This window comes from Anabas testudineus, chromosome 3 (genome assembly GCF_900324465.2).
Source record: "Anabas testudineus chromosome 3, fAnaTes1.2, whole genome shotgun sequence".
In the NCBI taxonomy this organism is placed as follows: domain Eukaryota; kingdom Metazoa; phylum Chordata; class Actinopteri; order Anabantiformes; family Anabantidae; genus Anabas; species Anabas testudineus.
In genome coordinates this window covers 22,274,433-22,300,168 of record NC_046612.1, presented here as the reverse complement: position 1 = coordinate 22,300,168, position 25,736 = coordinate 22,274,433, and the positions used below count along the sequence as shown (strand labels likewise).

General features: G+C 38.7%; 1 protein-coding gene across 2 annotated transcripts in view; it reads left to right on the top strand.

Moving 5' to 3' along the window:
* ntrk3b (neurotrophic tyrosine kinase, receptor, type 3b) overlaps positions 1-25,736 on the top strand; it is a 153,169-nt gene that overhangs the window by 113,228 nt on the left and 14,205 nt on the right. For both annotated transcript variants that reach the window (XM_026377628.1, XM_026377627.1), the window contains 4 exons: positions 7,114-7,302; positions 17,793-17,923; positions 20,193-20,365; positions 22,341-22,584. In XM_026377628.1, the coding sequence (XP_026233413.1) occupies positions 7,114-7,302; positions 17,793-17,923; positions 20,193-20,365; positions 22,341-22,584 (737 nt within the window). The remainder of the gene's footprint in view (positions 1-7,113; positions 7,303-17,792; positions 17,924-20,192; positions 20,366-22,340; positions 22,585-25,736) is intronic.

Sequence of the window (25,736 nt, the reverse complement as noted above, 5' to 3'; positions counted from 1 at the left end):
TTGTGATGTATGTCTGGTAAGTAAATTCAGACTTTCACCATGTCTTTGTTTTTCATTTTTGCAATGAAGTAATCAAATCTTATCGCCACTATTATTCTCTGATTCTCTGCTAACTAGCACAACCTCTAAAATGTTGCCCCCCTGTAGGATGGTGGGACATGGTAGCATGCTGAATCTTCATCTACATCACTGTTGTGGCCAAACATTTAAGGCCTACACCACCTGAATCGACATAAAACATTTGCCAGATGCTCAGCTTTTGGGAATTGTTTTATATCCTAATGCCTGACAAGAAATATAACCACCCAGTGTGTTGTACTGCAAGTGTATGTTTGCACTGTTACCTTTATGGTTGAGTTTATGATGAAAACTATTCTCCATAATAAAGCCACCACATGCTTTTCATTTGGCCCTATCTGACTACATAGATGCATGTGAACAATGAAACCCAAGAGAGAGTGGAAACTTATGTGGCTCTGAGTATCTTGTCAGATTGCTGTATGTTTTGTTTTCAATTTGTTTGTTTAGGCATATAACAAGTAATGAAATGTAGGTCTAGGTTTCAAGACCTACATCCTGACTCTGTCGTAGTCATAAATAAAGGAATGAACCCAGGACAGCTTGGCTGTTGGATGATGTCATTTTCCATCACTTTTCAGACTTGTGTAAAATTGCTTCGTCTGTCTTCAGGGAGCTTACAGGGTAATGTGTTGTCAAAGATATAAAAGCTGATAGGGCAGTCTGGGAACAGAGTCAGAATAACAATCTCAGTGTTTTGTTTTATTATCATTCAGAGCATCAAGACCACAGATATACAGCAACACACTCGTGTTTGGTAACACGTAATTGGTTCAGTGCTGTGTCATTGCAGATAATGTTTGGTGTGGTGTAGATGCTTAATTTTAGAGGACATACAAGTGGCTGCAGATACAGTGAATGATAGTTTTATGGCACATTTCAAATGTGTGTTTATTTCTGTCTCGACTTGGCCGTCCTTCCACTCACTGTTCACCGTTGTTTATACCACAATAAAGGGAGAGCACATAGACCTGTGTGGAGCAACTGTAAATTGTTGATAACCTCCATTGCAGAGAACCATATATATCATCTGTTCTATAGTGTTCAACATTTGCCATAGTTGGTCACCACTAGCAGGAGATAAAAACAGGCCAGAGGCTGCAAGTGGGATACCCTGAGAAATGGAGTGAGTCTGACGTGCTTACCTGTTGCATCCTACCTGTCACCATACTCATCTCTGATGAGATGAGATGAGATTTCAGACATATGCTGGCATGTCTGAAATCTCAGTCAAAGTACTATGACAGTAAATAAATGAGTCCTTTATTAAAAATACGATGTTTACCTTTATCTTTGTTTTCTGCCCTCATCTTAATTTGATTTGTCTCATATCTATCGTTAACTGTTGTTGCAATAAGTCATCCTTACTGTGTTTGCTTGTTCATTTTAAGTTTCTAATTATCTACTGTACCTTTGAAAGGAATCTGGGCAGTAATTACCACAAGGAGGTGGAACGGAAGCAATCACACAATTTATTTCCCACCAAAAGGAAAACCCTATGGAGTCCCCTGCTGTCTTTTTTTTTTTGTCCTAATAATCACCTTCAGCACTCACTTTCATTTGTAGAGAAACAATGCCCAAATAATCAGGTGGCTCCACAAACACTCCTGCTGTTTTTTTAGTCTGGCCTGGTGTATATGCACAAATAATTATAATAAAAATGCTGTGAAAAGAGAAGTAAGGGCTGGAATACATAAACAGTCCAGTTGAGATCATAAAAGCCCACAGGCTATTGTAAAAAATAACTTCTGCACCAGTGAACAAGGAGGAAAAATGAGGACCAGAAATACTAGGAACATCTAATGTCACTCTTCAGGTGAATAGTAGGCAAGGGCACACATGTCATTGACACAAAGCACCTAAAATTAGACTTCAGTAGTCAGTAGAGACAGTAGCAGCTCCAGTATAGTCTGTGCTAATCTTTAAAATCAGGTCCCCAAGCCACATACTGCAGGTCTTTTTTCCCTACCCTTCAATATGACTCTGATGTGTCTCCAGAAAGTGTGTCCCTACGGCCATAAGTCATAATGATTTGAAACAGGAAACAAACTAAGATCTCTGGTGTCAGTCTGTCCATCACCACTTCCTTATGAGCAACACAGCCTCTATAGACCACCTAGCAATAAAACCTAACTCATAATAAACTGCTTGCACAGATGACCTATGGGCTCCTTGTTTGGGTAAGAGAGCCTTTAAAAAATTCCTGTGCAGTTTCATTAAACAACTAGTTGTTAAATAGTGTTTTTGTTAGGGACTATTTTCACTGAGGCACGAGGCTATAAGGGGCTTCGCAGTTTTGTTTTTTTGCATTGCTGAAATGGTTTTCGTTTACCTTTAGTGTGATTATTTACAATTGCATACAAGGTGACAAAGCCTGGAGATAAAAGTCGGCTTGTGTCTGAATGGTGGCCAGTTCAAAGGCTTGAGTGTTCTTTTAATTCATCACAGAGACCTGGATCACAGATTGAATCAGCTGGCCCATCACTTCAACAATATCTTAATGAACGAGTCCATTTTAAAACGCTGGAGGGGAAGGCCGCACTGTGTCTGCTCCCGTAGAGTAAATTAGATTGACTTCTAAACTCTGAGAAAGAGATGATGCAAATGTCACACTTGATCAACTGATTTACCTGAATTAGCTAATGCACCTGCAATCTGCACCTTATATAAACATAAAACATGTGCTGCACTGCCGGGATCTGGAACTGCAGAATATGAGGGAACGTTGAGTAATGCCAGCTTCAGTGACATGTCTCCTGAAGACTCATCTTAGCTGTAGTGACATATTTCCGAAAAAAATAGAAGGATGTTGGCTGAAATATATTGGTTGGCACAACATGGAAGGATGTGAGCATTGACATTTAACTAATCTTAAACCGATGGCACACCACAGTGAAGTGAAGACTTCCAGAAAGAATCCCTGAACAAACTGGTGTGTGTTACTCTGAACTGTTTGCTTGTAGTGCAGTGTCCGTTGAAACTTTACATTCTTTATTTCTTCAGTTGTGTTGGAGGCTGGTTATAGATTAAGTGAGGAACCAGTGTGTCTATAAAGGTACATTTCACTTTCTTTCTGAGGCTTAAATGAAAAGATCATGTCATTTCTCTCTTCTCTCTTTTTAAATTTCTTGCCTACAATACACAATACAACAACTACTTAGCTTTCTATGTATTCGCACTTTAGCAGGAATGCTTTAGGTACTATTACCTTTTCACTGCAATGACCATGACTTGAAGAAGAGATTATACTCTCAATGGCACTACCTGGACACTACCTGATAAAATAAAGTTTATATGAAGGTATTTAGTACACCTAGTTAGTGTACTCTAGCTTTGCATAAAGGTTTGTAACAGCTGGCATAGCTGCCTCACTCCAACAAAATCCACTAATGTTTTAGGTTTTACATTTTGTACAGATTAAACAAATGAAATATAATGTGTTTTTAATGAGCTTTACGGGACCCGTATGTTATCTTTGGCCAGAAACACACTATTTCCCTGTTTCCTGTCTAAGTTAAGCTATGTGCTAAGCAATGCTAATCTGCTGCTGGTGATAGCTTCATATGAGTACAGACAAGTATTAATGTGCTCGGATAATTTACTCTCTGCTGCAGTGAAACACACTGAAGGTAAAAAAAAAAAATGCAAACAATTTCAGCTACAGACAATACTGGAAATGTTGTTTAGCTCTCCTTACTTTATTGGCAGTTTTATTTTGATTAGTCACAAAGGTGCAACTTTCTGCCAATCAAACTGTAGCAGAAGAAGCAACTGGAAAATGAGCTTTGAAGCTCTGGCTACTTTATGACAAGGAGAAAACTCAAAATGCATTAAGACTGCACACATTACATTCTTTTTCTGCTTTGTCCACAATATTTGTCAGTAGTAGTGTGGAGGTTGTGTGCAGACGGACGGGTGCTGATGCTCACCTATAAAAGCCCAGCTGTGCCATAGTCCATTTCTATTAGGATCTGTGCACTAGTACAAACTTTCTGCCTCGTAAAAATGATTTACAGGTCTAGTTTTATGTGATATAATTTTATTGTTTTTTTATCCTTCAGCAGTCATGGATTTAATTTTCCCTATTTTTATTGTCCTTTGCCTCCAGGTGTGATTGTTAGCTTTACCACTCTAGTTTAATGCATCAATTATTAACGTATTAATTAATTTGTTATGTGTTCTGTTTACATGTGCAAAGCACTTTGTAAAACAATGATTTTTAAAATGTTCTCCAAAAAATAATCTAGAAGGGACAAAATGGCTAGTATTCTTAAAATTACTGTTACACTTAGGTACCAATATCTAAATTGGATGCTTATTTTCACACCAGTAATGTTTTGAGCAGTAGGAATATTAGTGAGAAAGGAAAAGGTTTGTTGCTAAGGCCTGTGTCAGACTCAGTGGCCAGTCAGAGCACCTGGCTGACTTTTACAATAATCAACCATATTACTACTAAAAGAAAAGTTGTGAAAGGAATGAGACATGAACAGAGTGGAAAAGTAGTCAAAAGTTGGCCCATTTCATTTTATTGTACTATAAATAAATCAGAGTTGGTTTAATAGAGAGGAACTTTACGTTCAGACAGACTTTGGGGAGGGGGAAAGTCCAGTGCTGAACTCTGTTCAGTGCACAGGCAATGTCTCAGATGATAAAAACCCCTCTCAGAGGCTGCTGGGCCTTTTCATCACTCAGGTAACATAAATGCAATTTTTAGGTTGTTCTCAAGTCAAGAAGTCCAATTTCCCCTTCACTCCTCAGAACAACTTTATCTCCCAAGGAATCAAGAGGCAGCTTTTTGTGTAGTTTTGAGTGCTGTGGTTTGGAGCGATGCCAGGTGTTCCCCCAAGGCCTCATCGATCTGGCACTGGAGTCTGATCAGATGGGTTTTCATTCCATTTTATATTGTATTAAAAGCAGAGCATAATGCTAGGATCCTTTTGAGGTATCTTTTCCCTAACAGTTTTTCTTATCATGATTTTCTATGTAATGATTTTATTTCAAATATAGGTGTGTTTTAAGTTATATTATATTGCACATACTGCATGTCTTTGTGTCTGTGGAGTGGAGGGTCAGCAGCGTCAACAGAGATTTAGTGCTATGTTGTGCCATTTGTCCCTAGTGGTTGGGCAGGTAGTGACCCGGTGAAGACCTGTGATCTGCTGTGCGTATTTTTCCAATAAAGCAGGTGCTCACATTTGAAACTCCTGCATGACTCAAATGTTGTAAATAAATTGCTGCTCACATTTGTCAGTTCATCACCCACCTCTGCCCCAACCCCCTTGTGGCTGAGGGTCTATAATTTGATATGACTAGATCTTGATTACTATTTACTGTGTTGTCAAGGTGTGTGAGAGACTGAACTTTGTGGGTAAACAGATTCACTGTCAGCGCTTCACTGATTCAGCTACTGTTGACTTTATATCCACTTGCTGTTTCCCCTCTCTCCCTCCTTGTTTCCTCCCTCCTCTCTAAAGATTGCAGTTGTCAGAGCTCCGTGTTGCTTTTGACACAGCAGCGATAGAAAGGCAAACTGGATCACGTTGTCTGACAGTAAAAATCCTGTCATTTGTTGAATTTTAATTAAAGATAGGAACGTACGGTTGCTATTGACAGGTATGTGCTGTATGGTACCATAAATCTACGCAGTATAGATCTTGGCCCTGCTGCTCTGGATGATTTAAACCTGTACTAGTATTTTGATTTGGTTATTTGGTTTTTCAGCTGCGTGAATAAAGAATGGGTGACTACCCATGTTCAGTAAATGAATTGATTAAAAAAAAGAATCAAGCTCCACTTGATTTCTGACTTGTTTTCACACTAATATCTATACTATAATATAATACTGAATTGGTTCAAGACAACTTCCTGGTTTGCTGGGTTTATTTAACTCAAACAACCGCGCAGATGCTAAAAGGTTAGAGATACAATGTTAGATAAACTGTTAAATAACAAGGATTTATAATTATGCTAATCAAAACAAACTATGGGTAACATATGTGTCACCATGTGAGCGCAGGCAGCTAGCTATGTTTTGTGATGCTAGCATGAATTTTAGAAGGTTCTCATTAAGAAATACCCAAAATGTAATAACCATGCCTGTTGTTTTTTTTTTTTTTTTTGTATGTTTCTATCTGGTTATCAATATTTGTGCTCTCTAGTTGCTGTCTCAGCTAACAACTCTAATAAACATTCATTCCTTTGCAAGCTCTTTGTGACACCAGACAGACTGGCAGATGCATTAGGCGCAGTAAAGAGCAGCGTGATCTACTGTCAGACACGAGAATTCGATTTTACCATGTGGCTCCATGTAGCCCTGGTGATGCAGGCTGACAGTCACCAAAAGTGTCATCAATTAGTTCCTGTCAGTCTGTATATCTTCATGTTCAACTCTGAGTTCATTTATGAAAAGACAGTGTGAACATGAGCTACAGCAGAACTTCAATACATAATATTTTAAAAATTAAATGCTATGCTGTTCCTTATGGACAGAAATGTCAAAACTGTCCAGAAGTGTGGCTGTGGCTGCTATTTCAGAATAAGTTCTTTTGATATTATGATGATTAGTATAAATCAGTGTACATTATGTTTTTATTATTTTGTTTCGGTTTATCTGCAGGCAGGTACAGTAACTACCTTCACCCACCCTCAGAAATGTTGTATGTTGTTTCATCATCATTATTGTATTTGTATTAGTACATTTAGATAGAAACACAGTCATTTACAGCACCGTACAGTGTTAATACTGTAAGTGCCATTACCAACTTAAAAGTTGAAGTAAAAACAAGTTCTCTTCGAAAATTTAAAAATTAAATTAAATTAGCATTATTTTTCCTCATTGGAAAATCACAGTATAAAGTACATTCTTAGTATGTGCACCATGGGCCTCAAGTTTCCACCTCATACTACAATTGGTTTTAAACTTGTGAGATCACATACTGTATTAACAGGACTGCGTTACATTACAACCAGTTACAGTCATGTTAACTTCACTTTTACACTTTAAATTAAGTCATCTTTCTTCTGTACTTCCTCCAGGTCCAGTAGCTGTGATCAGTGGTGAGGAAGACTCTGCCAGTCCTCTTCATCATGTCAACCATGGTATCATTACCCCCTGTACTCTGGATGCAGGTCCTGATGCGGTTGTCATAGGGATGACTCGTATTCCTGTGGTGGAAAATCCCCAATACTTCAGACATGGACACAACTGCAACAAGCCAGCCACCCGTAAGTGTCTTATTGTTAGCACGCTCATATCTACTGGTGACCTTCACTACGTCATGAGATCATTATTTGACCTTCTTTTTTTTGGAAAGGAAAAAGTGACCTTTTTACAAAGCATGTGCTACATACTAAAACTGCAATACATTTCAGAAATTCCCACGATATATAAAGAAAAGTGCAACATCTGATGAGATAGCAACATACCAAAAGAAGGACTTTATGAGGTCGATTCCTACTATTTCATTTCCAGTGTAATTTGCTATTTCATTTTAACAATTAACAATGCTGGGCCCCTCAGGGCAACAGTATAATTTAGCGTCATCTCCAACATCATTGTGATCATAAGGTTTTAGCATCTGGTGGCAAAGTTCCAGGTTCCTCATATAGGATCAGCTTAGACAAAAGATGCATTCTGTATACCAGCTACTGGTGCTCAAGCAGACACCCCGCTCCCCTTCTTACTCACTCTCCCGTGGGACTCATGTTCCAGGTTGGAGAAAGACATGAGCACTTTAAGGCCTAATTACTCACAATTACTACAACTGCTCAAGAGAATCAGTGGAAAACAACTGTGCCAGCAATCAGCCGCAGCCCAGTGCCTGCTGCCTCCCTTCCAGACGATTCTAGTCAAAGCTCCCACATGTAGTCTGCTATCTGAATGGCAGCACTCTGCATCAGGCTCTCCTGGTCAGTTGAGCTTCAGTTTGTTTACATCTGGGCTGACTCCCAAGATGGTCGTAGGTCAGGCTAGCACACATTTCTGAGTAGGAGCCACTGAAAATGAAGGAAATCCCATTTAGAGGTGATAAATAAATGACGGATCTTATGTATTATGAATTACATGAATAGTTAATGACCAGTCGGTGACTGATTTATAACGTCTCATGCCTTGCACACGAGATCTGATTGCAAGCTAATGAATAAATGACAGCAGGCACAAATGAAACTTTCTCCTGATTACTGAGCACCTGGAATTGAAAGTCAGACCATGCATGTCCATGATGACAGCTTTGATAGAGGCTTTACATAATGTTCTCCCTCTCAGTCTTTTTTTACATTTAATTCTGTGTGCATGCATGAAAAAGAAAAATGTAGGAAATGAACCTTGAATTCATCACAAGGTCATAATGGCCACTGTTTTCTGCCATTGGCTGGAAAAACAAAATGGCTCCAAACGGCTTCTGCCTCTGCCGATCATTCACTGAATATGAATGTATTCTTTACCCTCAGGACACACACACACACACACACAGAAAGGAAAAGTCTGTGTATATCTAGAGTATGTGTAGGTGTACAACAGTGAAAATGAAAATGTGGATGCAGGCTTTAGTTTGATTTGTGGGTAGAATGAACTGGCTGATATGTCATTTCACTGTCTTCCATCTCCTCTGTGGTTTTATAAGTGTCCTAAGACAAGTGCCCCTTTTGTGGCCCTGGGGTCCCTTTCGGTCCCTACTGTCCTGCTAGTCTTGCTCAGCCTGACATTTTTGCAGCCTCACATGTCAACCAAAGGGCTTCACTCAGCCCAGATACAGCAAGGCTGCGTTATTGATGCTCGGCCACCAATCTGTAATGTATTCATTCATTTACTTGAAAGCTTCTTTTCCAAGAGAATAGCTTGCTGGCACGGCGCCACACACACACACGCACTTCCTTAGTTCAGTCCAGCAGGAGTCACCAGCACACAAATACATAAATTTAAACACAGCCACACTTCTCCTAACCTATGTCCATCAGGAGTTCACTAATGTGATGGTCAGCCACTACCAGCCTTCTTGATAATTTATGGTGTTCCTTGCTGCCTGGCTGTGTGCATTCTGAAATCAGCTCCAACAGTAACAGTGAGGAGGAGGACAGCATGTTGCTGCTCTGTGCCATGCTGGCTTCTGTTAAAACAGCAGCATGTAATGGGAAATAGCCTGCTGCTGAAAGCCCACCAGTGATTCTAGTGTGCTTTACTGGATCTATTATTCATGAGTATTTGATCTTCATGTTAATCCTAAATGTATATTGTACCATCAGTCACGCAAAATGGAACACAGTATTTTGGCTGTGAACACGGTGTTTCTGCAATTATCTCACTGCAGGAAAAAAAAAAAGTAAAAATCATCCAATTGCAGTTTGACCTCTAGCTGAACCAGAGAGCGGTACACATGCATCCGTAACTATGGTGGAAAGATTGAGGGCATTACAAGAAAAGTGTTGACATAGTTGTCAGTCTAGTGGCATTTTTAAAAACACAGTGCACATTGTGGCCTTGACTTTTAGCTGCAGTAAACAAACGAGCTCAACTTAAACATTACGATGTACGTTGAGATCAGGTTTTTTTTCTTCAGGCTGAGCTGAAAAAGGCCAATGCTGGGGAAATGTAGCCGCATTAGGGAGATAAAGGCAGAAAAGGCAAAGGACAATTCTTTAGCCTAATGACAGATCCATATCTGGCTGGATCCGCTGTCTCCCAGCGAGTGGCTTTGTTTTATCACTCAGCTTGCTATTTTAATTACGGATTTGTCACATCCCGCTGGCCAAAATTAGACAATAGCTTTTGATGTTGGAGTATAGCACGTGGCCTTTCATTATATCCATGATATTAGGGATATCACATGTGGGCATGGCTTGGACAAACCACTACTCTATACCCCTTTGCTTTTGGTATACCTGACATAATTATGCTCAAGGTGATGTTTTTGAAGATTTGCATGTTTCCAGCAGAGACAGAAGTGACTAATTTGGCAGCTTAAGAGCTCGGCATGTTCATGGAAGTGCAGAGCAGATTGACTGAAAGGCAGTTATCATGTTCCAAGGCTATGATTCCATGAATTGTAGTATGAAATGGCCTCACTGGCCATTCGTTGTGAATTCAAACTGCCTACTTTACTTTCTTACTCAAGAGGCCCAAGTCACCTCACCACAGAAACGAGCAGAAGAGGAACTCTAAAAAGATGCTTGTTGATTCCAGGTGGAATCTGGAATATGAAAACTACAAATAGACTAAAACCACATTAAAATTCACAGACAATCCCATCTGACAATGCTCAAGCACTGCCTTTCTCATTCCACATAAAGTTTAACTGCACAAACTGACGAGTAAGCAATGAAAAGAGTACATCATAAATGTATACTTCTGCAGACACATTTAATTGGTTTGCAAACCAAAGAGGTGGCTAAAAGCTAAAAATAGACCATGCTCAATTAAAACTGTTATACCTTTCTTTGTTGCTAGAACTTTGAAATAAGAAAGATAGCAATGTAACCTTTTATTACAAATAAAGAACGTATGTCGAGGTAAGCGTGCACGTACAGCAGATAACCAATATGACTTAAGCATTAACATGGCAATAAAGACTTGTTATAGTTGGATTTGAAAACCACGTTTTCATGGAGCCTTAAAAAAAAATGTCATGCTTATCACTGAGAATCCAGCTGCACATTTTCAGAAGCGAATAAAACAAATCCTGAACATTTACATTTAGCATAAGCAAACTTACATAAATGTACTTTTCAGCTTTAATAAAACATATTTTATAATGTATCTACAGAGACTAACAGCTCAGGATGAATAGCACACAGCTCTTCAAAGATGTCAAATAGGACTTTAAAGAACCTTCCCCGAGCAGCAAATGTGAAGTACCTAATGCTAATGTGTATTTAATGCTTAAACTTTAAAACAGCAATAACACTAAGGTTTTGTGTTAGAAACCACTGTCAAAAGGAAATAGATTTTTATTTTTACAGTATGTTTAAAGTATGTGTTGTAATATGGAGCCACTTCTAGTGTTCAATATTAAATAAGACACTATAAATTAAATAACATATTGATTAAAGTAGAACGTATTTAAATACACCTGTAAACAAATAATATTTATTTCAACATGTTACTTCATCATTCTGCCATTTTAGTTTTCTTTAATCATACACATTAGGTAATAGTGACCCTTGTTAAGGCTGACTTTCATTGTGATCAGAAGTGTAACTAATTGTTATATATTAACAATTATTATTTTGTTATTATTTTGTATTATATGTAAAAATCTTCTAGTTTTATCCAGATGTCAACTGTCAACCATGTCTCCTAATTATTATGTTTTTATACAACTGAACTGCAACAGCAAGTAGGTTTTTGTAAGGACTGCACTGTAACATTAATTGCAACCAGATTACAGCTTATTAGAACAATGAGGATTACACATCTTTCCACAACTTTAACTCAAGTGACAGGTGGAAACAATATTTAGTCTGCCTTGGCTTTTTTATTATAGTACATAACCACGTTGCTTCAGGCAGCAAGCAAACACAGTTCTTCTCTTTGTACACCCCCGTATCTGTCTCCTCCTCATCCATCTTACATTTAGCTTTTTGGCTTTGCCGGTGTAAACCTGCTCTGCCAGGAAAGAAATAACATTTCACTGAGGTAGTGTACTAACATGGCATAATTTAGATTAGTAACTGTAATAATATTACAATTTTAAAAAATTGTAATGCCTTATATTATTCATTACTGAAAAAGGTGACAGTATTAAAGTTACGTGTTACTAGTAAAGTACCTTTGACTGCACCATAAAAAGAGATTTTGAGCATATTTCTACTATTAGAAAATGCTAGAAACAAATTACATAGTGCAGCTTTAATATTGAATATTTTGGGACTCTAGATTGTAGGAGACATGGCCGCTGCTGCAGAAACACAATCCGGCAGTGAGCCAGTCCCAGCAGGTTAGAAGGAGATACCCACTGAGAGTCAACAGTAAATGCTGGTGTTCATGTCACAGTTGTTCAACGATGCCAACTGACATAGAGCCTCTGTGCTGCATTGAATTTAATAGCAGAGAGCTTTTTGTATGCTATCAGCTGCTGGATGATTACCTCTCACCTAACCATTAACATCCTGTGGTGCTCTTTTTGTAGACAGGCAGAAATACAAGTACTTTTTGTCATATTTTTCTCTTGATTTCTTTGTAAGTCACGGTGATATAATATCTCAGTGGAGAGGATAAAACCTGTAATATTTGCAAGTGAGTGTGGGCATAGTATTGCTTTTAAAATCAATATCTTTTTAACATTATCCCTTGTGTTTATAGTTCTACTTAGATTTTCTTTTTTTAACAATTGTAAACATTTGTATGATATTTATGAGTTTTAGTCAGCTTTAATTAATAGTGGCAATATTACATAGTACTGACCTAATGTGGTAGTGTTATGTTTTCGAACATACCTGAAAAATCTGAGTAGACTTTGACTGAAATATCATAACTCATGTACAAAGTAAACATAGAACTAATTGTGTCGATGTCATTATATTCAATTGTGTCACTGCAGTGTTAAAACTTTAAGCCTACAAAAGACACGTTGTCAGTGACCAGTGGAGAAATCGATTGACCCACCTCACACACGCTCAGGGAAGCTTTCAGGCAGAAAAAATACTCTCATACACACCTGTGAGGAAGAAACATGCACATGAAAGCACAAAGTTGGCAGGTAGCTTGAGAAAAGCTCACAGACGTGCACTTACACACACATGCTCTGACTGGAGGAAGTTGGCAGGTAGTTGGGGTAAAATGCGTATACATACACAGGTAGAGAACAAAGCCTTCAAACATCTGTGCTCCCCAGCAGCCTGACCAGACTAGCTGAGTAAATCTTGGTGTTGTGTTGTCTCTGTGTCTCCAGGGAGAATGTTTGCTGGCATCGAGGCCTCAGGTGAGTCAGGACAAATGAATGATGCTGAGCTGCGGGATAGAGATTTAATCTCAGGGCTTTTCAGTGTGCCACTCTGAGAAAATAGGCTGCAAGATGCAGCCTGAGTCTGCCTGCAGAGGAAACTGAAGGTTAAAGTAACTTGTCCACACCAGTGTTGATTGGCTCGCTCCATAATAGCTGCTTCATTCCCATCAGTGGGGAGAATTAGGTGGTCAGAAGTTATTTAGCAGCTGAATGAAGTGCACTCAGATAAAATATTTACATCCAGAAAATAAGGAAGAAGAGGCAAACTGGTATAAATGTAAACGTAAACAGGTTTTCAGTGTTGAAACGTCAGTAGTGGATTTAGTGGTATCCTCTGGAGAGCTCCCCATTTTCTTTCATTGACTTGCTGCAAATACCTTTTTCCTTTTTCATTATAGACACACTACAGTAAGTTAAACAGGTTTATATCAGCTGCAAGAGAGTATGAAAAACATAATGACAGGCATAAAAGAACATTTTAATCTTCCATTAATGTTTTCATTAATTATACACATCAAAATCTCATTACAGGTCTTGGGGAGTATTGTTGCATACAGTATGTAAAGAGGTTGTATTAAGCCATTTGTGCCTGTGTGAAATCTGAGAAATGCATCTCAAGTGATTCAGTCAATGTCAGTGTCATGTGGGACAGTAAAATACAGTAAAATTAAATAGATTTAGTTCTCCAGGATGATTCATCTTAAATTTATTTTTACACTTTTTCTTAGTCAAATACAATGTAAATACTGAGATCAGTAGATGACTCTGCCGGCTCTGTGGTAATTTAGAATTGAAGAGATAAGCAGAATTGTTTTGTTAATCATGGCAGTAAGGCTCACACTTTCGCAGTCACATAGCATTATTATGAATTTAAATTCAGTACTTCACTTTTTAACATCTGAAACACATGACATATTTTAAATATGAATTTTGCCCAGGAAGAGACGTAGAACAGTAGATCAATGTTGTTATAAATGTTATTTTAATAGCATTATGTTAGTGCAACTAAGTTTACAGGAACTTACAGGAAGTATTTTCTTTAATTCTATTGCTGCAGGTTTCAAAGTGATTCTCCACTGCAATAACGGTTGTCTGCTTCAGCCCTCAACTTACATCTATTTCTAAGTAAACATCTAGGTGTAGTCACAATGTAATGATGGATAGATCTGTTTTATATTGGCGTTGGTCTTGCTCTGACAATATAAAATACATCCCTGTGCAGTCTTATACCATAATAAGTTGATGTACTGTCTGTCAGTGTGGTCCAGTGTATCAGTCTGTTAATGCTATAGCCACATTTTAAAACAAGGATCCTAAATGAATTTGAAAAGTTGCCAAATCTAGTGAAAGTTGCTAAGTTGGCAGCAATGTTCATCTTTATGCAAATATGTCACTAGAGTTCTGCTGCCTGATGAGTCCATAGATTGTTGAGCATGAGGTAGTTTAGTCTGGTTCATCAATTATTCTACTCAGTTACATTTAATTATTATTTTATTCTTGATACATTTTGACATCTTTAATTAAGGCACATGTTGAAAGCTTTCTGACAGTAACGTATCATGCAATATACCAGATAGTGTTCAACTACTGACACCTTTTAAAGAGATTTTACAAGCAGTTCGCAATACCTGCATTATATAGTATGTGATCAGTACAACATGAAGTAGGAAAACATGAATAGATAAAATAGTGAAGGTATTCTGATAAAACTGATAAATAGGATTAAAACAGATGCCATTTTCCAATTTCCAAAATCTGCCTATGAAATATCACATATTACCAAGAATCAAATTCTAACTTCTGGGAAAAAGTGTGAAAATAAATATTTTACTTTTCTGGCATTATGTGGTTAAAACTGTTCCTGAGCCTTTATCTGATTGATGACAACCTTCACATTTTAAAATCTTCAGCATTTCACCAACTACCTCATCCAGAGAAACTTAATGACGGATGCAGCAGTAGAATAAGCTTCAATAGCTGGATCAACAGCATGACAGGTAACCGACAGTAGGTCCAACACTGATTCTTGGATGATCATGACAGATGGAGTGCATAGAAAAGAATTAAAGATTATTCTTATTTCTTTAAGAAAGAACAATAGTAGAGAAGTAGGGTTCAGCTGGGAATAGATGTTAGGTAAGTCTGGAAACTCTTCAGACCCAAGGGGGGAAAAAAAATCACTTTCTTTATCAACTGAGAAAGTGTCACAGACATTTGGCCTACGGAATTCAGTCAGAAGACATTTTGAATTAAAATGTATGTATATCAACTTAAATATGTTTTTTTCTTAAGTCTTGGAAAGGGGATTTTTAGAGGATGAAGCGTTGACAGCTGTGATGTGTTAATGTCCCTGGTGGGGCTCTCAAGCAGCAAACTGGCTGCCGGTTTCAGCAGACACTTCTGATCTACTTTAAAACTGGAACATTTCTTCAAATTTAACACTCTTTTCAGAGACAGTGGTTATGTTACTATCTGACAGAAACACCAGTGGAGCAGGTGGCATTTTTAATGAATCACCTTCTCAACATGTTGATGGCCTTGTGAACATGGAGAAATAAACAAACAAATGTTCATGTTGCATTAAAGTGAGAGAGGGACTGCAGAGAGGCATGAACTGTGACCTGGAGGGAGAGGAAAATTACCAACCAATCACACCTTGGATATAGCACATCAATTAAATTTACTGTTGGGAAAACCCTCCACTGAACAGAAATTGTCTGATCTCAGCTTAACAACCAAAACCGGACATGTCAAGCTCTGTATTTACCCACATATTGAAGCAGTGTGCATGAAGGTTTAGTAAGAGTGATCCTCCATTAAGTGTGTAAGGAGTTTAGTCGGTGCCTTCCTTAAATTATCAAAAACAATAGAAAAGTCTAACACATTTATTCAGAGGAAAGCTTGCCTAATAATGAGCTTTACCTTCCTCATGGTGTTACTAGTCACTTGGAAATAGTAAGACAGTAGTTTCAGAAAGAGTTTAAACAGCATCAACCTTTGGGAGAAACTGAAGAAGCCGTGACCTGCCTGTGAGCTTCAGGCTGCCACCTAGTTGTGTTTGCTGATGAGCTTGAATTGACAGCAGCTGTGAGCATTGAGCACTAGCTGCAGACACATCAGTGTTTTCAGTGTACAGTATAGCCTATAGTGTTGTTTGCCCTTGAGTCCCCAGAGACATATTTATGATACTTATACAACCAGCAATGAGATTTTAAAAAAAAAAGACAAAGAATGCACAGATGGAGATTGGATAAAGAAAGCATACTTGTCTACCAAGGACACATTAAACTTGGTGAATTGGACAACAATTAGATTAAACATCCACCTTTAATCTAATTCCAATTTTTTAATTTAATTTAACCCGTAATAACGTCGTCCTGTTGCTGAGCATGTGACATGCCTCACACTATAGTTCATTCATATTTTTAAAAGAGATACAGTAGAGCTCCAGCTATGATGCCCGCCTACGTGTTCTCTAGTGTCATGTCATTCATGGGCTGTCTTATCTAAATGTGATGCTGGAAATTGTGTACCATAGTTGTGTGTTTGTGTGTACATTTTTCATGGTAAACCTATAAGCTGTCATTATTTATTCAAAGCGGTTTTGTTCAACAGCCAACAACTCCTATACCTCCTCAGGTGTTTTATACCAAGCCTGGCAGGTATCAGGGGGAAAAGATTACCCATGATATCTACCAGGCTACATACTGTTTCTTTTCCCCTCTACCTCTGTTTTTCTCACTTTTATTTCTTTTTTTTTAATCTCTCTGTCTCTTAAGAGTGTGGCCAACGTCCGAGATTGGCCAGTTTAGTTTGGCTTATCAATAGAAGAATACAATTCAGCTCTGTGATCACAAACACTGCAGGCAAGAGAGTTAAAATGGTCAGACTTTATTACCTTGCAAATCTAAATAGAGAGAGTTATTAGGATAAAATTGAATAAGAAGTATAGAGATAGACAGAGAGACTATTTTTCTCACCCGGCTCTGCTAGTTGTTTTATTTTCCTTGCAGAGATTTTCAGAAATAGACATTTTACAATTCTGTTCTCATTAGAAAACGTCCTCCTGTGTTGTTTCAATGCCAGCAGTAAAAACAAGGAATCCAGATAAGCAGCGCGGCAGGTCCAGTGTCATCTCACAGTTTATTTGCACTTCAGAGATTTGAAACCATTTGAACCCTAATGTTCCCCACATTCTCTCTTAAGTAGCTTCAAAGTCAGATAAAACATTTTTTACACCGTTTGACAACGCTGCATATTCTGTAACTGCTTTTTTCAGCACTTCGCTGCAGTTGTATCACACTTACATTGAGAGAAGTATTCAAATATTCATGCTGCTTTCTTATGGATTCACCATTACATCAAACAGAGAATTTAAGATGTCTGCATCATTTTGTACACACTTCCTTCTAATTCAGCATGGCATGTTTGGTACTGTATATTGACTGGAATTTAAAATACTACAAAGAGGCTGCAACCGCTGCGCAGCACACACTGCTGTATTTATTAGCAATGTAACAGCGATACATTGTATTTCTCTCTTTCTCTTTGCTTGTATCTGTATTGCCCTACTTCAGTGTCTCCTTCCTCTGTGCTTTTTACATTTAAGAGATAACAAAATGGTCATTTAGGGGTGGAGGTTTTCTGAAAACATACACTGAGACAATTTCTTTTATCTCATGAAATGTACTACAGCTTAATGTCTGACAAATGGTTTAAAAATGACTCACTGCTTCTCTTTTTACCCGCTTTCTCTCTTTGTCTGTGTTTTAGTTGTCCAGCATATAAAGCGCAGGGACATCATTCTGAAGAGGGAGTTGGGTGAAGGCGCTTTCGGCAAAGTCTTCCTGGCAGAGTGTTACAACCTGAGTCCCACCAAGGACAAGATGCTGGTGGCTGTCAAGGTGCATCTTTACTGTGTGGTTGTGTGTGCACATGTACAAATGTGTGTTATAAATAGCATTAAGGGAATTATTCAGCATTTTGGGAACTGAGCTTTTTTGCTTTCTTGCTTGGTTGGTTCCAGTTTCATATAGGCCTAGTTCAGCTAAAAATGTGGTCGTCACTTTCTGCAAGCTACTGTAGTTAACAGAGACAGAGTGAGGGTGTCGTGTTTGGTGGGTAAGAGCTCTATTACAATACCTGGGGCCGGGTGCTCCTGCTTTTCTCTGTGCTATACCTACCTAGAACTAACATACGACGTAAGTGATGAGTATTAAATTCTGCTCCTGTGTGCTTAGTGCTTTGTTTTAAAACATAAAAAAAATTAGGACCACTGCACCAGTGTGTGGCCGCTCTCGCTGCTTGGCAGCTTCCAGTGTGAGTATGAAAAACTGTATGATTATGAACACTAAGTTACAGAGTCAACAAATCAGAAAACCAGCCTGATTTTGACAACAGGAGTAGTGGAAGAGCTGTTGGAGTGCTCGACTCCCTTTAGTGTTACAAGTATAACAAAAGATTTAACGTTTTTTAGAATAAGCTTCCTCTACAGTGACCTCTTTCTTTTCAAAACACAGTATAATATGCATTCTCAGCTGACCATGCTCCTGTCTGTGATAAAGGAGGAAGAGGCTGAATCCACTTAAAGGTCAACGAAAGGAAAATTCATTGCAGTGCTTTTCCTCAATTTATTGTAGTTCAGCATTAAAAGTATTGTTTTGGATGGATTCCCAGACAAGAAACATTTCTGTAGGAATGCGGTTTGATTTGGTAATAGAATTTTATGGTCATTTTACCTACTCTGCCGTACATCTCAACCACTGCCAGCACTTCACTGCAAGTGGAGCACATATGAGTAAATGGATTTCCATCCCAAGGTCTTTCCATCTGTAATAACATCAGCAGCAGGCTGGGAAAGCAGGACCCAAGGCCAAGGAGATCAAGAGAAGCAACTTGTTGTATTTTCCTGTTGCTGATGAAATGTCAAGAGCCTTTTTTCCCCCTGCTACTGTAGAGGCAGCAATAAGGCGCAATTTCGCTGCTATTGTTTTTTTTCTCTAATACCTGCAGCGTTAACTGATATCCCATCAAGATTTGATATTTCACAAGTGCTCTACCTCAAAAGAGTTCAAGCCACTCACTGCTTATCCTATTATCAATCTGATCAATTGTTGTGTACAGTTGATCTAGCAAGCAGAGAGTTCTGATTAGCCTAGCCTTTATACAGGATTATGAGGTGGATATAATGCATATCCACCTACTGTATAATATAATAAAAAAACAATAGAAAAAGGGTTGTTTAATCTAGACAAATTCAAAACTGCTATTGAAACTGCCCATTTAGCTCTTTTATTCCTGTGTTGACTCTGTCATGTGCTGGGGATGGTGGGTTAGGGTGGGCGTGGAGGTGGGCAGACAGCCATTTCAACAGCCTGAGGCAGTAACTAAAAAGGACAGTTTGGGTCTATAAAACAAGCATAAAATAATGGTTGGATCATCCACAACCAGGACAATAAAAAGCCATCAGCTGTTCATCTCTGATTACTCACATAACCAGCATTTTCCTTTGTTAGCTTTAAGCTTGTTCTTCATTTTAGGTTGCCAGTACTTGTTCATTAGCAATAGTGAATTTATTTTCTTCACCATAATATAGTGTAACAATTTTCATGGTAATACATCCATCCATCCAGTTAAGGTCATGGTGCCACTAGAGGAAAAGCAGGTGATTCACCCTCTGGGGGTCGTACATTTCTGTACAAAATTTCAATGCAATCTATCCAGGAGTTACTTACTTACTAGGCCAAAGCAGTGGACTAACCAAATGACTAACCAGGATTGCCTACTACTATCTATTTGGCTACCACAGAGAAAATTTGGAGGACCTAATGAACATACTTTGTTAGTGTTTCAAGCCAAAAACAAATACTAGATCATAAAGAAAAACAAGAGAGAGGACAAAGGATGGCATTACTAATGGCATAATAAGGGTTAGAGGGAGTGATGAATAAAAAAGTAGGAGTTAATAAATTAATTTCCATTCATAATTATTATTTTGTTTATAATGATAACAAAAACAAACCATGGGGTTGCCTGACATTTAGAATCACTAGAACATACTGTCATGCAAATGACTGGCATACTGTACTGTGTAGTGGGCTGCGAAGCATACATTGGTTGGACTCTACATTTTCAGTTAAATATGTAAATCTCACACACTGTTTCTCCTTTCAGACACTGAAGGATCCCAATCTCTCAGCAAGGAAGGACTTCCAGAGGGAGGCAGAATTGCTGACTAACCTGCAGCACGACCACATTGTTAAATTCTATGGTGTGTGTGTAGACGGAGACCCTCTCATCATGGTGTTTGAATACATGAAGCATGGAGACCTCAACAAATTCCTCAGGTCAGTTTCTCGCTGAAGGTCCACTCAATTTAACCTTACTGTACCAGCCTTGTGCTAGCTGAGCAAATTAGAGATTCATCATGTCAACAGACACGAGCAAACTATAGTGGGTGAAAGCCTAATTGCAGTGTGAATATGTATGTGTGCCAGCTCTATTAGGAGCATTTGCACTCTGGGTAGTGGTTGGACTTGTTAGGAGGAAGTGTTCACCAACTCGCTGATGACATGTACTGTAAAAATAACACTTCAGTAATAGTCCAAGAAAACTAAACTTCTTTTGTCAACTTCCTGCTACCGATCCGATATCTAAGCAACTTCACAGTTTTCTGGTTTAGCAAACATGAATGCTTTAGTGCTTTTGTTCAGTAATGTCAGACTGTACCCAGGGAAGTGACCTCTGATAAGCCTGAACAAAAAGCAACACTATGCCGACACAGCAAATGCTTTTGTAATGGGAAGCTTCACTGGAGTTGATGTCAGTGTGCACAGGAGGAGTTTGGGATAGAAGTGTGCTATTTCAAGTGCGTTGACAACAGCAGCTCGGTGTGTGTGTGTGTGTGTGTGTGTGTGTGTGTGTGTGTGTGTGTGTGTGTGTGTGTGTGTGTGTGTGTGTGTGTGTGCGTGTGCTTGTGTGTGTATGTGTGTGGTCTATCTCATTGTTGAAGTTTGAGCAATAGTTGAAAAGATGACATGTTACGATTGAATGTGAATATGTGTGTAGATTCAAGAGTGCATGAAGACTTTCTGTTGGGAAATCATTCCTGAAATGAAAGGCAGCGTCGCGAATGATGAAATTCTTTCATGCAAGGTGCAAGATGTGACGGATTTTGGTCTATTGGCCCTGTTGGTCACATTTAACAGATGAAATGTGCAAGGAATCGATAGGAGTGAATAGAGGATCTGATATGAGGGTCCAGCTCAACCCTCAGATAAACGGAGGGCAACATGTACTCATTCAGCCGCTACTAGATGCACGTGAATTCAAATAAAGGTAGAGAGACTAAAAGACACGCAGTAAGAAAAAGTACTACTTATGGAGTGGAGCTGAATTAATATATACGCAGTTGAAGCAGAGAACATTGAAGTGCACTAAAATTGAGAAGTGGAAAACGAAAGACAGCCTGAGAGAGAGTGAGCAGTAGTCTTCCCTGCGTGGTGCCTGGTCTGTAATCACACTGACGAGAAGGTGATGAGAACAGCAGGAATTACACAGGAAATGAGTTCATCATCGTCACCCAGAAATGCTAAGTAGGGAAAGAGCTCTCACTTGTTCTGGCAAATTTCTGACTTACTGTACTGTGATGAAATACCTGAAACTTGGTTAAAATTCCTGACAGGATGGATGTTTCAAAATCACAGCTTTAAAAGCAAGTCTCATAACATTAGTAGAATTAATTGTAAGAGAAGTCCAGACATTTCACAGTTTATCATTGCAATTAATGCTGCCAGAGTGGTTGCAGGTTACAATTAATTTAATATTTTTAACACTCTATTTTTATTATTCTAGTTATTCTCAATAGGTATAAAAAATGGCATCAATACTGCCAGGATAAGGGTTTATTGGTTCCATAAGGAGCTTTGGGTTACTTATTAAAAGGGTAATGAGGTTGTAGTCTTCGCTGCTGAACAAACATTAAAGGTTCCTAAATTCACAAAGAGAGACATTTAAAGAAAAACGTACACCCTCTTCTTCTTGAAAGGTTGTCATTCGTTAAGAAACAGTAAAAATACACTTGTTTAATTCAATACACTAAAGGCTATTCCTGCTGCAGCCTTACTATGTCTGGTGTGATCATTTGTGGCTAATGTCTCCACTCTCTTGTGTCACAGTTAAACGTTTGATTTTCCTATCAGTACCACTTCTAGACACAGTAATTAATCAGAGAAAAGTATGCATTTTCACTTGAAAATAAACATGAGGGAAGTTATTAATTTTAGTTCATTAAATGAATCAGTATTATTCTTTGTAACACAGAGCCCACGGCCCAGATGCCATGATCCTGGTTGACGGCCAGCCCCTGCAGTCCAACGGAGAGCTGGGCCTTTCCCAGATGCTGCACATTGCCACCCAGATTGCCTCAGGCATGGTCTATCTAGCCTCTCAGCACTTTGTCCACAGAGATCTGGCAACCCGCAATTGTCTGGTGGGCAATGGCCTGCTGGTTAAAATTGGAGACTTCGGCATGTCCAGAGACATCTACAGCAGTGACTACTACAGGGTAAGACTTCAGGACTCTTATTTTCCATTAATATGATTTGCGTTTTTGTGTTTCTAAGCAGTAAAATGTAGACAGTACAACAACTGCCACACTGGACATTATTCTTCTACAATCAACTTGCATACTGTCAATAACAAATACAGTCAAGTTTTCTGTCCTTGGGTTTTCATCACTTTGTTTCTTCCCACATATTGTAACACAAGGCACAAGTATTAGTATTAGTGATTCCGCCTGAAACAGACATGAAAGACCATGTCTCATCACAAAAGGCAGACTTTAGTTGTACATGTGTTTTACTTGGTAATTGGGTCCAAAACAATCCTAAAGGTAATTTGGGGAGCTGCTCTCTCCTCTATTTTTTTATAGTTCTCCCTCCTCAGTGCTACCCCAGCTCCCCACATCACCCCTCATTTATTCAGACGAGAATAGAGAGGTTTAGTAATTTGGCAGGAGATGAGGCTCCAGTCTGAAGCTTAGAGACTTGTTTATGTAGCTTCAGATGCATGTCTTCTCTGTTTAATACAGTTAGCAACTCTGAACACCACAAATCAGGTGGTAGCAGTTGGGCTTAAGATTGAAGAATTGTTTTGCTGAATAAATAAGTGGATATTATGGGGTGATAGCTGCTACAAATGTGGCTTGTTTAAACAGCTTGGTCTTGTGAAATGACTTTAGGTGCACCTGATTCTATTTTCACCAGCGTGACAGCTGGCCCAGTTCAGACTTTGCTAGGGGCAACGCCAGCAGTCATGAAGTACTTGCCTGCTGGGCGCGCAGCCCTGCACACATAAAATAATTTGTAAGGAGGTTTGAACGAGATGTTTGTAGTAGTGTAGTTCGGTACATTACTCCACCGTGCACACCATCTGTGTGGTGTATGTATCACTAAAACCTGAATATTCTGTTTCATTTGTGAAAGAAAAATTATCTGCCAGTGCTATGTGTTCCTTGGTGCAGGTTGGTGATATGGTTGAGTGAATATTAATATAACCAACTTACAGTTTTGGCCCTCAGTGGATGGAAAAATGTCAGCTTGGCAGTGAGGTGGAGATGTTTCAGAGGAAACAGTAAATCAGTAACTTGACTCTATTAAAAGCAGTCATGCATTATTCTGTTTAAAGATCTCTGATCACAGCAGAGTCGCAACTTAAAGCAACATAAATATTAGTACATTTCATACGAACAGTAAGTTGGCTTCAGGTCCAATTTTACTTATGAATAGTAGATTCTTGTCTTAATTTCTAAATTGACTTGACTGAGCATTTGTGTCGAGGTAAATAACATAGTTATGTTGTTTTAGCAGTGTCAGACATTTGCAGAGGGGAAGTAGTAATTGTTTCTTTGCAGACAATATTTTTCTAATGTTTGTCTCCCTGCACGTTGTCCAGAGGCAGCCATCAATAGACCCCTAATGAACAAATACATGAATGAATGATTACACTGATTTCCATTACATAATGATACATAATATTTTATACCAAAAACTGCGTACGAAAATTAATAAAAGAGGAGAAAGATAACAGCTGCACACATACAGTACAGTATTACCAAGCCACTTCACACAGATTCAGATACAGGTGTGTGCTTTAATGTCTGCACTCTGCCTTTCGAGCCCTGGATTTTGATTTGTCTAATTTTTGTAAATTTTGGAGAATGTTATACTAATTCTAAAAATATTTCACCCAAATCGTACGGCTTCTACAATATTTAATAACAAAAGCAAGTTACTTTTTAATTTGATGAAAACCAGTATGATTGTGGATGTGCTGAGCAGTTTAGGTGTGCCTCCCTGGACAAATAAAGCATAAACTCAGTGTTGTTCCTTGTTTTGGCCCAAAGAACAGTTTTAGCTAATTGTCTCTGAAGGCTAAGTCACAGCTAATTTAGCAGGCAGATACAGCTCAGCTGGAAGATTAAATGGTTCAGCTGATTGTTCTTGTCTGAACAATTATAGGTCTTATATATATATAACTCCTGTGAGTTAACCGTTCTGTTAAAAGGCAGACAGAGAGAGGGAAGCTGCAATAGTTTTAGTTTAATAGTTTAATATACAGTAACACCTAACACAACATATATGTGCAGATTAAGATGGGTTTTGTATTGTACTTATGTGTGTCTATGCCCTTAGGGTGGTATGGGGTAAAATTATTAACCTACCTCTGCAGGGATCTAGCTTCAATTGCCCCCACAGACCAAATTCAGAAGTGGGAAGCTGATGAGGGATCATGTCCTTGACACTATATCAGATATCAGAGAATCCTACTGGTTGCTCATGGTGCCTGTGTGAAGAGGGTGGCCCTGGGGATGATAATGTGAACCTCCAAGCACATTATGCTCCACACTGACAGATGAAAAGAAGCAGCTGGTGACTCCATGTGATGCTACAACCTGCCCAGGCTAGCAAAAGAGTTAGCAGTGAAAAGGCACACGATGAGATATCAACATGGCCAGTCCAAATTAGAAATGAAAAATTCAGAATCAAAAGAGCTCTTTAAATTGCTTATTTACTTAACAGATGAGGTGTTCATGTGTGGTCATGTTCTCAACATCCAAAAACAATGTGTGTGATTAAATCTAAATAAAAACATGGGGAGAAAATATTCAATATAACTTGCAGCAGTAGTGTTCAACTCAGCTATATGTCAATCTCAGGAAACTGTTTAACCCAAATGTTGGTTTCTTCTATCAAAGTCAGTGTTGAATTTATTGAAGGATTTCTAGATGGCTGAATAATTTACTGATTAGGCACACACACACAATCACACACTGTAGTAAGAAAGAGAGAAAGGTTCTTGCAAATATGTATGGATTAGGCAGAAAGCAGAAAAACTGTTTGTAAAGAGACCATGGTCAGTTTGAATTTGACGTGTTGTGTTGTATGTGTATGTGTGTGAGTTCCGCTTTATTGTTAAGCTGCTGTTTGGGCATTTTGATAGCATCACTGCCCGCCTACACAGAGGAATATTGATAGCGCCCAGAGATAAGGAGCTCCTAACAGCATTGGACACTTTCCCTGTGTTGAGAGAGTATAAATAGAAGCCAAAAACACAGCCATCCCATTGCTGACTAGTCGTATTGATGATTGTTGCCCTCACTGACTCCCAAGACACTTTGCAGCAGGAGGGAACAACTTCAAGAAAGAAATGACTATT